General features: G+C 40.3%; 1 protein-coding gene across 2 annotated transcripts in view; it reads right to left on the bottom strand.

Moving 5' to 3' along the window:
- Positions 1 to 1795: 1795 nt before the first annotated feature.
- The window catches only part of LOC121388591 (regulator of microtubule dynamics protein 1-like), a 29224-nt gene continuing 13519 nt past the window's right edge, over positions 1796 to 17500 (bottom strand). The window contains exons 3-9 of one of the 2 annotated variants that reach the window (XM_041519992.1): positions 16051 to 16337; positions 10791 to 10880; positions 7354 to 7409; positions 5946 to 6033; positions 5218 to 5248; positions 4470 to 4603; positions 1796 to 2406 (exon numbers count right to left, since the gene is read on the bottom strand). In XM_041519992.1, the coding sequence (XP_041375926.1) occupies positions 2347 to 2406; positions 4470 to 4603; positions 5218 to 5248; positions 5946 to 6033; positions 7354 to 7409; positions 10791 to 10880; positions 16051 to 16337 (746 nt within the window). In that variant the 3' untranslated portion in view covers positions 1796 to 2346. The remainder of the gene's footprint in view (positions 2407 to 4469; positions 4604 to 5217; positions 5249 to 5945; positions 6034 to 7353; positions 7410 to 10790; positions 10881 to 16050; positions 16338 to 17500) is intronic. The other variant, XM_041519993.1, reaches the window with a different exon arrangement.

The raw sequence follows: 17500 nt of genomic DNA, 5'->3' as shown, positions 1-17500 counted from the left end.
GCCGACAGGTGGCGCTGATAAGCAACCGAGTTCCGGAAGTAATCATCTTCGCCTCCCTTTTCATGGGATCGTCATTGTTCAGTGCACACAATCGTTAAAAAGTCTCTGTTAGTCGATAACATCTAAAAAAGTGCAGCAAACTCAGGAATGTCCCTTTAATAGAAGTAGACTTTGAAGCCGAACCTGTTCCAGCGACACACACACACACACACACACACACACACACACACACACACACACATATATATATATATATATATATATATATATATATATATATATATATATATATATATATATACGCGATAGCTCCCGCCCATTCCTTGCAAAACAGTTATTTACTGTTATTTATAGTGCGCCTCATCTCCTCCCCTAAACCCACCGTATGCCAAGCATTGGAAAACTATCTTCCCTAATCACATAGGGTCACCCAGTCCAAATAGGGGTGGGATGCACTTCAGCGGTAGTTCGGTTCCCATCCTAACGAGTGGTACATCTAATGCCAGCGTCAGACTATCAACTATCACGACGGAGTTGGCAAACTCGCCGATCTCACGACTTCTACGACAGTCAAGCTTCACTCTTACAACTGGTCATACGAGACTATCACGATCAATTAGTTTACCTGAACGCACCTGTCGTAGGTCAAGAGTAGGTCAGTTAAACTGTCGACTTGACCCACTCCGCCGTGACAGTTGATAGTCTAAAACTAGCATTAGGTCTTGGTATGTTCTAATTATGGGAAAATGCACATGGAAGATCTCTTGCTCACCATTTATTGATACGAGTAATCTACTTTCGTATTTGGCGGTAGCCAGTATTCTCTCTTTGTATTGGTCGATTCCAGTCTGTTGGCCCATTGGGCTATTTTTGGTTCCAGCCAGTGCACCACTACTATTATATAAAAAGCCGCCGTATGTGGTACCATGTCTGTAGGATGTGCTATCCTGTTTGTGGGATGGTGCATCAAAAAAGATTCCTTGCTACAAAAATAAAACTTTTAAAATGTAGCAGGTTTCCTCTCTAAGACTATACGTCAAAATTACCAAATGTTTAACATCCAATAGCCATTGATTAATAAAGCAACGTTCTCTAGAGGTGTCTTTAAACAAAACGAACTTTAACTTTAGACACACATTAGGCGTAGCTTAACATGGGATGGTATCGTTAACTACACGGGCCTTTCTTGTCCAGGTAATTTGCTTTTGTTGTCGGGGTTCTGTGTCGCTCACTGATAGCGCTAGATGGAAGTGCGATGTAAAGTTATGCTAGCCTAAGAATACCAACTGTTTCGACTAAGTTGGCCAACTCGATGGTTGCGTTGTAATTTCCCCAACTCCCGATGGGTGCCTCATATTAACAACTAATCGGTCGTAGAAGTTGTATACGACAAGAATCGAGTTGTAAGAGCGCTGAAACGGTCAACTGGCTAGTAGCAGAAGTTGAAAGATCGGCGAGTTGGTCAACTCTGTCGTGACAGTTGGTAGTCTGGACCCTAGCATTAACGTTTGTTTTGTTTAATGACACCACTAGACCATATTGATTTATTAATTATCATATATTGGATATTGCATCTCCAGCACCTTTCCAGATCTCGATCGTAGTGGTAGCCCGGGCTGTTTTGGCTACCGATTTCTCACTCGGACTACCAGTTGTCTAACCCCGGTAGTCCGCTGGGCTACCAAATGTGGGCTACCACTGAAAAAAAAACTAAGGTCAAGGCCTGACATTTCCATGAATATACACCTGATAATGATTTAAACAAGAAATCCATAGCATAATAAATGTAATATCAATTGAAAATATATATAGAGGTTATCACAATTGATACACGTTATTAAATATACTATTGTTATTATTATTATTATTATTGTTGTTGTTGTTGTTGTTGTTGTAGTAGTTGTACTTCTTCTGTTTCTTCTGCTTCTTATTGTTAGTATTGTTATATTATATTAATATTATTATGAATATCATCATCATCATCATCATCCTTATACACATACTTTTAAATGATTGACTAGTTCCTGGTTCTATGTACTGTCTTGTATTATATATCACTTCCAGTTCCAGCATTATGATATATATCACACTTATCTTATATTTACACATTCTTTTACAATCTTCGTCAAAATATTGCCTCTGTGCTTTAATACACAATATATCCACAACACATATCACAGCGGACTAATACTGAACACTTCATTTGCAATCGTCAAACACGACCAGCGTTACACGAGTTATGTCCCCTTGTATCTGAGTCCAAAGGGCGAACTTGTAAGATGAACTTGTAAGATGAATATGGGCGACGTTTCACTTTATTTACATGGAATAACAAGGAGAATGTCCTCACAAGGCCGCTGTCTTGTGTCCGATCGTCTGCAACAGATGACTGGCTTCCTTGTGTGCCTGGTAAAATACAAATAAGCAAGGAGTCAGCGGCGGATACACTTTGGTCTCTCTATAGAGTCAGACACGTGTGTACGTACGTATGTAATTGTGTAGTGGCATCTAGACAGTGGCGAGCGATTGTTTTAAGGAGGGAAGGGAAAGAAAGAAATGTTTTATTTAATGACGTACTCAACACACTTTATTTACGGTTATATGACGTCAGATATATGGTTAAGGACCACACGGATATTGAGAGAGGAAACCCGCTGTTGCCACTTCATGGGCTACTCTTTTTCAATTAGCAGCAAGGGATCTTTTATATGTACCATACCACAGACAGGATAGCACATATCACAGCCTTTGATATGCCAGTCGTGGTGCACCGGCTGGAACGAGAAATAGCCCAATGGGAAGGAGGGGAGGGTATCAAATACGACTGAGAGTACCTGCTAACTAATTATGTTAAAACTGTACTGTTATTAATGTTATGCATTTTATGACTGGAAACACTAAGAGTGAGAGAGACAAAGATAGATATGAGAGTTAAAGTTTGTTTTGTTTAACGACACCACTAGAGCACATTGATGTATTAATAATCGGCTAAACATTTGTTAATTCTGACATATAGTCTTAAAGAAGAATCCCGCTATATTTTCACATTACTAGCAAGGCATCATTACACAGACAGGATAGGACATACCGCAACATTTAATGTACCAGTCGTGGTGCACTGGCTGGAACGAGAAATATCCCAAATGGAACCACCGACTAGAATCGATCCCACACAAAGCGCGCATCAGCCGAGCGTTTTACCACTGGGCTATGTCCCGTCACAAGAATGAGAGAGACAGTTTGATATGAGAGAGAGAGAGAGAGAGAGAGAGAGAGAGAGAGAGAGAGAGAGAGAGAGAGAGAGAGAGAGAGAGAGAGAGAGAGAGAGAGAGAGAGACAGACAGACAGACAGACACATATTAGATGGATGGATGGATGGATGGATGAATGGATGGACGTACAGACAGAGAGAGAGAGATAGAGAGAGAGAGAGAGAGAGAGAGACAGACAGACAGACAGACAGACACATATTAGATGGATGGATGGATGGATGGATGGATGAATGGATGGACGTACAGACAGTCATACAGAAATGTAGACACACGGAGAGACAGACAGACAGTTAAGATATATAGATAAGATAAGATAAGACAGACAGATAGACGGTGAAACATTTTATTTTCAAAATCTCGATTAGGATATTTCTAGGCAATTATTAGCAACTACTTATTTAAACTTGTGTAGCGATCTCTTAGCGTGCCGATAGACAGACAGCTAGATAGCTGAGGAATATGGATGGACGGACGGACGGACGGACGAAAACGGAGGTGGATGGACAGATGGATCGAGAGATGTATGGCAGGTGTACGGATAAATGGACGGGCAGTTGGATACATTGGTGGATGTAATGAATGAATGAATGAATGAATGAATGAATGAATGAATTAATTAATTAACTAATTAATGTTTAACGACACCCCAGCACAAAAATACACATCGGTCAAATAAAGGTAAGTGCATGAATATGATTGTTTACACCAGAAATAAATATGATATAACTATGCAAGGGGAGATGGACGGATTCATTCATGCATTCATTATGGATTGATTGAATGAATGAACAAACGATGAAAGGAAATGTTTTATTTAACGACGCACTCGACACATTTTATTTACGGTTATATGGCGTCACACATATGGTTAAGGACCACACAGATATTGAGAGAGGAAACCCGATGTCGCCACTTCATGGGCTACTCTTTCTGATTGGCAGCACGGGATCGTTTGTATGCACCATCCCACAGACAGGATAGCACATACCACAGTCTTTGTTACACCAGCTGTGGAGCACTGGCTGGAACGTGAAATAACCCAATGGGACCACCGACGGGGATCGATCCTAGACCGACTGCGCATCAAGCGAACGCTTTACCATTGTGCTACGTCCAACCCCGAATGAACAAACGAATGAACGTACGCGTTGCTACTTTAAAAAAAACCCTTTATAACCGAACAAACCGACCACGTACCACTTCATCGTCAGGTGTAAGGAGAGGAAACCCGCATGCCTCCGTCAGATACTCGATGGCCTTGTCGTAGTTTCCGAGACGTAGGTGAGTCTTACCGAGCATAACGAAGTTCATGGAGAAAAACTTGGGATCAGCTGAAACGATAACGAATGAATGAATGAACTAGCCAGCCAACAAAAGAACGAACGCGAGAAGACATGTTTGACGGCACGTAATAGGTTTTGCATATCCATACATGTTTGGCGATAGCTCAGTGGAGCTTTAAAAAAAACGCCTAACCATTAAAAACACGTCTTGTTGTTAGATTTAAAAAAAAAAAAAACATTTCGATGAGCACTTTAGTTGGGTAATTAGAATGTGTTTCCCCTTACATATCAGTGTTTAAGTGTTGTTGTTCTTTTGTCTGTAAGAAAGAATGAACAAACAAATAATGAAAGAAGAAAGAAAGAAAGACCGAACAAAATGAAAGAAAGAAGGAAGAACAGTGTATTAGAATACGAAAAGGAAGGAAGGAAGAAAAGAAGGAAGGATGGGAGAAAGAAAGAACAGTGTATTAGAATATGGAAAGAAAGAAAACATGAAAGAATGAAAGAAAGAACAGTGTATTAGAATACAGAAAAAAGAAAGAAAGAAGAAAGGAAGGAAGGAAGAAAGAAAGAAGAAAGAAAGAAAGGAAGAACAGTGTATTGGAATACGAAATGGAGAAACACGTGCTTATTTAACGTGTCCACTACAAAGCACAGCTTACCTTGTTCAGCTCGCTCGAAGTACACCAGTGCCTAAGATGAAAGGAAATATGAATTAGTGCGTGTCCATACAGTAATTAGGGGGCGGGACGTGGCCCAGTAATAAAGCGCTCGCTTCATGCGCGGTTAGTCAAGGATCGATCCCTGTAGGTGGGGCCATTTGGGTTATTTCTCGTTCCACCAATGCATCACGACTTTTATATCAAAAGCCGAGGTTTGTGTTATCCTGTCCGTGGGATGGTGCATATAAAAGATGCCTTGCTACCAATAGAAAAATACAGCGGGTTTCCTCACTAACACTATATGTCAAAATTACCTAATGTTTGATATCCAACAGCCGATGAATATTAAATCAATGTGCTCTAGTGGTGTCGTTAAACAAAACCAAACCTTTTTTTAAAGCCGAAAACCCACCACATTAATATCATGTTTTGCAGACACAAAAACGTGTTTTCGGAACTTTTCTGTTTGCCGCCTGCGTTGACAAAAACATTGTTGACAACTGTTAAATGATTTCGAAATCAAAGATGATTAAGCTAAACATTTTTGTTGCACTGCCTTGTAAGTTGTGCTCAACTATGGAGAGGAGAAAATAGAAATAACCATTTCACAGTAATGTGGTTTTTATGGGGTGTTTTTTTGCGGAGGAAGCAACTGCCTCTTACCCTCCTCCCGCCCCCCCCCCCCTCAGCAATGTACTGCCCTGAATGTACCATAATAGTGTCATTACCTCTTCGTAAGTGGATCTGGGTGGGCAAGGGAAGAGTGCCTCGGTGAGTTTTCTCTCATACCAGTTGAGATCAGCGACAGCAAAACACCTGAAATATCAAACAGAATTATAAACAAGCCAAGCACTGTCCAGGTACCCAACTATAGATACGTTTGTTAATATAGCTCATAGTCTGCAATCCAAAGTTTGTTATTTCTCGTTCCAGCCAGTGCTCCACGACTGGTATATCAGAGGCCGTGGTATGTACTACCCTGTCCGTGGGATGGTACATATAAAAGATCCCTTGTTGCTAATCGAAAAGAGAAGCCCATGAAGTGGCGACGGCGCGTTTCCCCTCTCAATATATGTGTGGTCCTTAACCATATGTCTGACGCCATATAACCAAAAATAAAATGTGTTCAGTGCGTCGTTAAATAAAACATTTCCTTCCTTCCTTCTTCCAAAGTTGTTTTCTTTAACGAAGCCACTAGAGCACATTGATTTATTAATCATCGGCTATTGGATGTCAAACATTTGGTAACTTTGACATAGTCTAAGAGAGAAAACCCGTTAGTAGCAAGAGATCTTTTATATGCACCATCCCACAGACAGGATAGCATATACAACGGTCTTTGATATACCAATCGTGGTGCACTGGCTGGACCGAGAAATAACCCTAATGGGCCCACCGACGGGAATCGATCCCAAACTGACAGCGCATCAAGCGAGCGAGTTATGTCCCGCCCCATGCTGCAATCCCGTATGATGTAGCCCTGTATGAAAGAAAGACATGTTTTAGTTTACGACACACTCAACACATTTTATTTACGGTTATATGGCGTCAGACATATGGTTAAGGACCACACAGATTTTGAGAGGAAACCCGCTGTCGCCACTACATGGGCTACTCTTTCCGATTAGCAGCAAGGGATCTTTTATTTGCGCTTCCCACAGGCAGGATAGCACAAACCATGGCCTTTGTTGAACCAGTTGTAGATCACTGGTGGTTAGGCCATCGGTCTACAGGCTGGTAGGTACTGGGTTCGGATCCCAGTCGAGGCATGGGATTTTTATTCCAGATACCGACTCCAAACCCTGAGTGAGTGCTCCGCAAGGCTCAATGAGTAGGTGTAAACCACTTGCACCGACCATTGTCCATAACTGGTTCAACAAAGGCCATGGTTTGTGCTATCCTGCCTGTGGGAAGCGCAAATAAAAGATCCCTATGTGGCGACAGCGGGTTTCTTCTAAAAAAACACCGTGTCAGAATGACCATATGTTTGACGTGCAATAGCCGATGATAAGATAAAAAATCAAAGTGCTCTAGTGGCGTTGTTAAATAACACAAACTTTACTTTTTTCTAATAACTACATGTTGGTGATCTTTAATGCGTAAATGAAACACATATAATATAAATATATATCTTACCAGTGGCCCACAGAATGGAGCGATAAGGCGTCATTTGGATCGAGTTCAATGGCTTTCTGTAAGTAAACACAGTAATAATGTACATGGAAATGTTAGTCTATCCTACAATAATCACTATGCAACATTTGTATTGCATTTCAACAAACAGGGACTGACATATAGAATATAATTCTTCTAACAAACAGAGACTGACATGTAGAATATAATTCTTCTAACAAACAGGGACTGACATGTAGAATATAATTCTTCTAACAAACAGGGACTGACATGTAGAATATAATTCTTCTAACAAACAGAGACTGACATGTAGAATATAATTCTTCTAACAAACATCAACTGAAAAGGAAAGGAGTAGGATGCTCCGCTACAATCCACAATTTGTTGAATACCACACACACGTTTGTTTTGCTTAACGTCACCACTAGAGCAAATTGATTAATTGATCATCGACTGTTGTATGTGAGCATGTCATCTTCAGTAAAGATATATTTCATATATAATTTCTCATAGGCTTTTGATAAACCAGTAGTGGGGTAATGTTTGGGACGGGAAAACCCATGACCCATTGTGAGGTTCGATCCTAAGACCCAAGCACCTCAGTTGAACGCTCTACCGACTGGGCTAAATCTCGTTCCTACCAGGAACTGTATAGAATAGAAAGCGTCTCGAAAATTAACTGTCCATAGAGGGTAATGTTTTGGGGGTTTGGGGGGGGGGGGGGGGGGGGGAGGGTTGTTGTATGATCTACATTAACGAATGTGTCTAAGGCCTAGGGCTATCGAAGAATGACGTAATATCAAATAGATTAGTATGGATGATCTATCCCATGTGGTTGAAAAATAGACACAAATAGACACAAATTATCCTTGAGCTTCCAGCTTTAATTAAAACAATGCCTTGATACAAACGAGCTCGAAATAATACATAGCAAAATAACGTGATAGACAAGCTGATTTTACTATAAAAATCTCTTATTTTTTAATGAGAAAATGGAGTTTGTGACATTTTGCTCGATCTCAAAATAAATCAATATTTTATGCATCTTCATCAGTAACATATTGTTTTTTTTTTCTTTCAACCCAATCTTCTGCATTTGCGCTTTAACGAGTAATAACCAGTTATTAATTAGGTCTGCTGGAAGGCAATTCACATGAAGCATGGTAATGGACGTGGGGTGCTGGTGACGGTGCCTTATTTTTAACATTTAAGGGGGGGGGGGTGGTATGGGGTGGGGGGGGGGTAGGATGGGGGGGTGGGAGGTGATCCATTTTCTCTTATACCATTGCGTGAAGGAATTCACACGCAAAAAAAAAACGAATTTCATATCAACAGCATTAAACATTTCATGGGAGCGAGACGTAGCCCAGTGGTAAAGCGCTTGCTTGGTGCTCGGTCGGTTTGGGATCGATTCCCGTCGGTGGGCACATTGGGTTAATTCTCGTTCCCGCCAGTGCACCACGACTGGTACATTAAAGACCGTGGTATGTGCTATTCTGTCTATGGGATGGTGCATATAAAAGACCCCTTGCTGCTAATCGAAAAGAGTAGCCCATGAAGTGGCGACAGCGGGATTCCTCTCCCAATATCTGTGTGGTCCTTAACCATAAGTCCGACGCCATATAACCGTAAATAAAATGTGTTGAGAGTGTCGTTAAATAAACTATTTCCTTCCTTCCTTCCTTCCCTCCTAAACATTCCGTGATATATTTATCTCCCTTGTGGGTATATTGAGGTTGCTCTATAATTGATAAACCCACCTTACCTTACCTCACCTCACCTCAAATCAACTCAACTCAACTCAACTCAACTCAACTCAAATCAACTCAACTCAACTCAACTCAACTCAACTCAACCTTATCTAACCATACTGTAATATGATTTATTAATGCAACAACCAAACATACAGGTCTATGGTTCAATAGATTTATGTGGGTTAGCTTTTATCAACTGTTATCGCCAACCGGCTTCACATTACAACCCCCCCCCCCCCCCCCCCCCCCCATGTTTGCAATACTTTGTGGCACAACCCAGTGACACAGCACTCTGGTTCCTGGTTTTTAAATGGAGGATAATTCATTTTATGTGACGTACATTAACGACTATTTTCAAGTTAATTTCGAAGACTAACAATATGGATCATCTACATGTCTTTTGCAATTTATTAAAATTATAAATACTAGTAAACGTTTTGAGATTTCAGATTTAAAATTTAATTTGAAAATATGCGTTACGTTACGCTGTTTAGTACAACACTCATCCACCACCCCACCCCCACCCCCACCCCCTCGTAACGCTACATAACGTTTTGACCTACACCCACCCACCCCCTTGAGCGTTATGTAATATTTGAATAGCAGCTAAATGCTTATGTTCACGACCAGATGAAGTGTCCCGACTACTCAAACATCGCTGAGATTCAGTATGATTCATTTCTGAAAAACAAGTAAGTTACAAAAATACCAGATATTGTCAACATTCTGACGCGCAGACTCTGTGTTCGGCGTCTCCAGGCGTTAAGACAATCTGCATAATGGCAATCTAGAACTCAATGGGTGACACATAAATGAATATTCTATGAAAAGTAGAAATTTGTTTTTTATTTAACAAGACACTCAACACATTTACTCAACACACATAATAAAACATAAAACCCGTTTTCGACACTGCATGGTCTACTGTTCTCTATTGGTAACAAGGGCTATTTTGGTAATCATCATCCCAAAGTGAGGAGGGGACGGGACGAAGGAAAGTTTCATTTAACGACGCACTCAATACATTTTAATTACGGTTATATGGCGTCAGACATACGGTTAAGGACCACAGATAATGTGAGAGGAAACCCGTTGCCGCCACGCAATGGGCAACTTTTTCCGATTAACAGCAAGGGATCTTTTATTAGCAGCACCCCACAGACATGATAGCTCATACCACAGCATTTTGTTTACATCAGTTGTTGAACACTGGCTGGAACGACAAATAGCCGAATGAGCCCACCGACGGGGATCGATCCTAAACACGATCGCGCACTAGGTGCGAGACGAAGCCTAGTGGTAAAGCGAGACAAGACAAGAATGTATTACGCTCGAGTCTTTGCACAACCCTCGCCTGATACGCTGTTGATCTAGGATCGATCCTCAACGGTGGACCCATTGGGTTATTTCTCGTTGCAGTCAGTGCTGCACAACTGGTGTATGAAAGGTCGTGGTATGTACTACCATGTCTGTGGACTGCTGCATATAAAAGATCTCTTCTCTTGTTGGTAATCGGAAAGAGTAGCGGGTTTCCTCTCTCATTATATGCGTGGCCCTTGACCATATTATGTCCGACGCCATATTATGACCTTAATTATAATATGTTGCAAGCACTTTATCGATGGTCTACGTCCCGGTTCCAGCTAATAAAACAGGGCTATGTCATCACTTGAGAGAGCTACCTACTTCAAAATGTTTCTTCACGGTGAACACGTTACAAAGTCTGGCACGAAATCCTTTGTACTGTGCAGTCTGGTCAAGAAGAATTGCATACCACTGAAAAGAAGAAAGGAATATAGCACAACACTGAAAAATGGAAGATAGGTCCTAGCATAACACTGCGTTATCCCGAGGAAAGGGTGTTGCAGACCATGGGCCTAATTCACTAAACTCTCGTAGCTTTGCGATCTCGCAGTGTAATGCTAAAAGGCTTGCAAAGAGGATACTTTGTCGTCTAGTAGAGCCTAAGAGACCTTTGTGAATAAGACCCCATATCATTTCAATACGTTAAAACTATGAGAAAGGTGCTGAATCTTTGAATTATGCCTATCATAGGGGAATTGTGTCCACTCCTATGCACCTGTATAAAAAAAAAAAATCCCATTCAAATTTATATTTCTACACAAAACAGAGACCAGGAGACAAAATTAAAGTTTGTTTAGTTTAACGTCACCACTAGAGCACGTTTATTTATAAATAATCGGCTATTGGGTGTCAAACATTTGGGGTTGTTTTTGTTTGTTTGTTTTGTTTAACGACACCACTAGAACACATTGATTAATTAATCATCGGGTATTGGATGTCAAACATTTGGCAATTATGACTCGAAGTCAATAGAGGAAACCAGCAATATTTTCCTAATGCAGAAAGGGATCTTATATATGCACTTTCCCATAAACAGGAAACCACATACCACGGCCTTTGACCAGTTATGGTGTACCAGTTGGCACACATTTGGTAATCTTAGGCTTAGAGGAAACCCGCTACACATTTTCATTTAGCAGTAATTATGTATGTTCCCACACACAGGACAGGACATGTCAAAACATTTTAAATACCAGTCGTGGCGCACTCGTTGGAAGCGAAAACTTCAATCAGAAAATTGGCTTCACTGAGGGGATTCGATCCTACAAAGCAAGCACCTCAGGCAAACGTTCTACCGAATGACCTAGATCCCGCCTACTAATTATTAAAGTAAGTAAGGAAGAAAATGTTTTATTTAACGACGCACTCAACACATTTTATTTACAGTTATATGGGGTCAGACATATGGTTAAGGACTACACAGATATCGAGAGAGGAAACCCGCTGTCGCCACTTCATGGGCTACTCTTTTCAATTAGTAGCAAAGAATCTTTTATATGCACCATCATCCAGACAGGATAGTACATACCACGGCCTTTGTTACACCAGTTGTGGAGCACTGGCTGGGACGAGAAATAGCCCAATGGGTTCATCGACGGGGATCGATCTTAGCCCGACCGTGCATTAAGTGAACGCTTTACCACTGGGCTACATCCCGCCCACACTAATTATTGAAGAAAAGGTCATTGCTTCAACACAGGACGGTTAAATCAACCGAGCGATCCACGACAGTCATTATACGACTATATTTTGTCCATCACACCCACTAGCTGAATGCTTTTTTTCTCTCTTGGGATATCGCCCAACATTTAAGGGGCGGGACCCGCTTGATGTGCGGTTGGTTTAGGATCGATCTCCGTCGATTGGGCGTATTGGGCTATTTTTTTTTTTGCAGCTAGTGCACCACGACTGGTATGTGGTATGTGCTATCCTGTCTGTGGAATGGTGCATATAAAACATCTCTACTAATGGTACAATATAGCGAGTTTCCTCTCTAAGACCATATGACCAAATAACTATATGTTTCACATCTAATAGCTGATGATTAATAAATAAATGGGTTCTAGTGGTGTTTAACAAAACAAAATTTAACTTTAACATTTCATTCCATTAATCTGAGTGGTTACTGTTCAAACCTCATTACCTCTGGACCTGCCCTGGATTTAACGGACCGGTACGTAATGGATACGGCCTATTTTATCGCTATAACAATTAATAATTTATATATCTTTTATCGGCGAATTCCCCAGTTTACTCCTACGTAGAGAATTAGTGACGAAACAAGCGATACGCACGCCCACACTAGCGACACAACGATACTGCACGGTGGTTTTATCAGACTGATGTATCCTTCGAGTGTCAGTTACACGAAGATGGCGTCCACTAGAATCGATCTGTGATAGTTCCCATCTAAATTATAATACTTTTATATGGGCCAATTAACGCCCTTCTTCTTACTAATGATATATATATGTGTGTGTGTATGTGTGTATATATATATATATATATATATATATATATAGATAGATAGAGAGATAGAGAGAGAGAGAGAGAGAGAGAGAGAGAGAGAGAGAGAGAGAGAGAGAGAGAGAGAGAGAGAGAGAGAGAGAGAGAGAGAGAGAGAGAGAGAGAGAGAGAGAGACAGATAGAGAGAGAGAGAGAGAGAGAGAGAGAGAGATAGAGAGAGAGAGAGAGAGAGAGAGAGAGAGAGAGAGAGAGAGAGAGAGAGAGAGAGAGAGAGAGGTTATTACCAGTGTTTTTCGGTATCGTCAATATCATATATTAGGAATAAAAATTGTATTATGCGAGCCTCTGACGAGCATAATACACTATTTTTATTCCTAATATATGATATTGACGATACCGAAATACACGAGGGTAATAATCTCTTTATCATATAAGCTCAAGCTTAATACAACGTGTTTTTGTAAACTGTACACGCAACTTTAATTCCAGTCCGCCATTACTAGATATTCAAATTACGTAAGAATATGTGGCGCGGTGTATTTTTGAATGGAAATGACGTCAAACTAGAATGACGTCATTTTGGTTGTCCTTACATCAAAATAAAGTTATGCCTAACGTTTTTTGTTTTCTGAACGCTGGACAGCTTTCAGTGTCAAATAGCCATTGAAATATTTTTATTTGATGACTATGAATGCATACGTCAATACGTCAATCATGGAGTGTCACCCAAGTATGTTTGCTTAAATGTCAATAAACCCAGTGCCGAGACCTCGACTAATTTACATCTAATTTGCAAAGTTATCAAATTCTTAAAGTATGTGATCTGAAAAATATCACATACTTTGACTGCACTGAGAATGTAAGATATATATATATATATATATTTACACACACACACACACACACACACACACACACACACACACACACACACACACCAAAATATTATGTTCAAAACCAAACATTGTTAAATTCCTTGAGCACCTGATATCATCACTGTTATGGAAGTGATTTATGAGTGCATCTTATTACAGCTATATGTATTCCTATTCCAATGAACTCTGTCCTGTGGTACTTTTGATTTAGTAAACTGGCTTGGGAGTGGCAGTCCACTCTGTGACGATGAAATAAGGATGTATAGTATTGTCGCGAGTGGCTGTCCTCCTATAGAGGAGACACTAGCTAGAGATTCACGGAATCAACCACTATTTTGCCAAAGACCCATTCGACTGCATTGTGCAGAGATACGTCTTGATCTTGATATTTTGTTATTCAGATTGTGGTACGAATGCTATTACTAAGTAATGTGTATTTTTTTAAAACGCTAATACATTTAATTACTGACTATATAGAGCTGTTTTATTTATTGTACATTCAATTCATTTATTAACTTTGAACATTTACAGTTCATCAGTGTAATATTAGTTATTTGCTTATGTGTTATTATACGTGTTCTGAGTTCAAATTACGTTCTGTCCTGTTAATTCCACGCCGTACTTACAATGCGGAAGTACCCCAAATAACCTCTTAAAGATAATACCCTTCATATTTGTTTACAGTTTAGAGCTCTGTTCTGGTGACAGAGGTGGTCTATTCAGTGATTAGCACGAGACAATCAACAGATATACATGGTTAGCCGATAATAGGAGTAAGACGCAAAAGCACATCGGCATCAAATTATCCATATCATGAGATGGTATTTACTCATCATTATAATAATGTTGTTGTTCGATGTTAGTGTCTGCCATGTTCGATCATTTTCGTAGCATGTATAATTACAATCCATTTCCGAGGCTTATTGGAGCAAAATGCACCTCACCGTATCTAATTCTTTCTTTGAAAAACAAAAACTGGGAGAAAAAACCCCACATCAGGATTTGTTCACAAACAGGACTGCGCCATTACAGTAATCATAAAACTAAATATTGGATTTATGGAGCATGTACTGTATGCTGCATGACACATGGGTTTCAAGCAAATCTATATTTTTGTTTCTATTCACAGATCTATAATAATAATTTTCAAAAACAGTTGTTCGGTAAACATGTCAAAATGACAAATACAGTTGTGCAAGAATGTGGTGATTTAATAATTATCCGAATAGTGTATCCAAATCAACTTATTACATAAAAATAAACATACAGTTTGTGTATTTTATTTTAAATTCGTTTTGGTGTTGTTGTTGTTGTTGGGGGTTTGGGGGTTTTTTTTATTCACTTATTGTTCATGATTTTGTATTGCGTACCTAGCTAAATAGTTATATTTGTTAAAACAAAACATGTATTTGCCATATTGTGAGTGAATGAATGAATGAATGAATGAATGAATGAATGAATGAATGAATGGGTGGATGAATGAATGAATGAATGAATGAATGGATGAATGAATGAATTAATGGATGAATGGATGAATGAATGAATAATTGATTGACTGAACAAATGTGTGAACAAATTAATGTTTAACGACACCCATATTTGTTAATAGAGTCAAAGTGGTCATAAGGTCAGGTCAGGTCATAGGGTTTTATGTGCACGTTCACAGCAAGCTGTGGTAGCGCACGCCTTTCATGGGCGCGGGTGCCGACCTTAGCCTGCTCCTACGTCCAGGACAGGCGTGGTCATAAAGTGGCAAATGTGTTTTATAATGGTCGTTATTATCCAAATTACTAAACGTTATACAATGTCATATTAATTTGGGATTATATTTTGTAGAGAACGAACCAGGCGTAATACGCCTGAGCACTGAGTTATTGTGCACTATGTTGCATCTATAGACTACTCTTGTTTAAAAAAACGAGAGAAAAAATGAGAAAAAAAAAGGAAAAATTTGTTTTTAAAGACATACAATTTAAATTGATAATAGTTAATAAATCGAATATTACACTCGCTACCATGTCATATGAAATTAATGTCCCACGTATAATAATTTTCATTATCAATCGAACTGCAAATTATATCCCTCGGAATATAAACATGCATATCTGGGGTGTAGCTTGTTAAAAGCTGATGCACCTGTGGCGATTGGCGAGGCCGTGCACATGCTAGTGGCTTGTTTTTAATAATAATAATTAGTAGTAGTAGCAGTAGTAGTATTTCTACTATTATTATTATTTCACCTTGTGACAGTTAGAGATGTGAGGATCTTGCTCCAGAGCTCGCTTGGCGTACTCAAAAGCCTCGACCATGAAAGCTTTCCGCTCTTGCTTGTCCGTGCTTCGTTTTCCCATGGCATGTGCTGCCCTGGCCAGTCGCCACTGTATCTCGGCGTCGTCATGGTGACTGTACTGCTTGAGGAACGAGTACAGCTCGGACTCTTTGTGCTTCCGGTGCAACAAGTCTGCTGTTTTCTTGACGTCTCGTACATCAGCTTTCATCACAGTGCTTTTCACCGGCTTGCTGATGTCTGAAAAGAAAGGAATGTTAGTATGACGTCACGACATAGCTTTCATCACAGTCCTGTTCACCGGCTTGCTGATGTCTGAATGGAAAGGAATGTTAGTATGACGTCACTACATCAGCTTTCATCACAGTGCTTTTCACCGGCTTGCTGATGTCTGAATGGAAAGGAATGTTAGTATGATGTGACAACATCAGCTTTCATCACAGTCCTTTTCGCCGGTTTGCTGATGTCTGAATGGAAAGGAATGTTAGTATGACGTCACGACATCAGGTTTTATCATAGTGCTTTTCACCGGCTTGCTGATGTTTGCAAGAAAAGGAATGTTAGTATGACGTCAAGACAGGTTTCATCGCATTGCTTCTCATCGGCTTGCTGATGTTTGCAAGGAAAGGAATGTAAGTATGACGAAACGACATCAGATTATTGTTTAATTATTGTTTTGTTTAATTATTTTAACACAGTGCAGACTGAAACTGGGTTGGGTCTGGGTGTGGAAGAGGGGAGTGTGACAAATCGTCATATCTGGTGTATTTTGTAACTGTAACGTGTTATCAATATTTACTGAGTGCATATCTTTAGATACATTTTCTTCTACAAACAACAAAAATAATTATGATAATTCCTCAGTTATTAATACATACATTTCCTTTTGTTTATTAGGACAATTAAAAATAAATAAGGATCGAACAGTGTGACAGTGTGACAGTGTGGCAGTGTGACAGTGTGGCAGTGTGACAGTGTGGCAGTGTGACAGTGTGGCAGTGTGACAGTGTGACAGTGTGGCAGTGTGGCAGTGTGACAGTGTGGCAGTGTGGCAGTGTGGCAGTGTGGCAGTGTGACAGTGTGGCAGTGTGACAGTGTGGCAGTGTGGCAGTGTGGCAGTGTGGCAGTGTGGCAGTGTGGCAGTGTGACAGTGTGTGACAGTGTGACAGTGTGGCAGTGTGGCAGTGTGACAGTGTGGCAGTGTGACAGTGTGACAGTGTGGCAGTGTGGCAGTGTGACAGTGTGGCAGTGTGGCAGTGTGGCAGTGTGGCAGTGTGGCAGTGTGACAGTGTGACAGTGTGGCAGTGTGGCAGTGTGGCAGTGTGACAGTGTGGCAGTGTGACAGTGTGGCAGTGTGACAGTGTGGCAGTGTGACAGTGTGGCAGTGTGGCAGTGTGACAGTG

The sequence above is a fragment of the Gigantopelta aegis genome, chromosome 14 (assembly GCF_016097555.1).
Source record: "Gigantopelta aegis isolate Gae_Host chromosome 14, Gae_host_genome, whole genome shotgun sequence".
Classification (NCBI taxonomy): Eukaryota; Metazoa; Mollusca; class Gastropoda; order Neomphalida; family Peltospiridae; genus Gigantopelta; species Gigantopelta aegis.
Note: the sequence above shows the minus strand (reverse complement) of the source record. Positions and strands in the feature narration are given on the sequence as shown.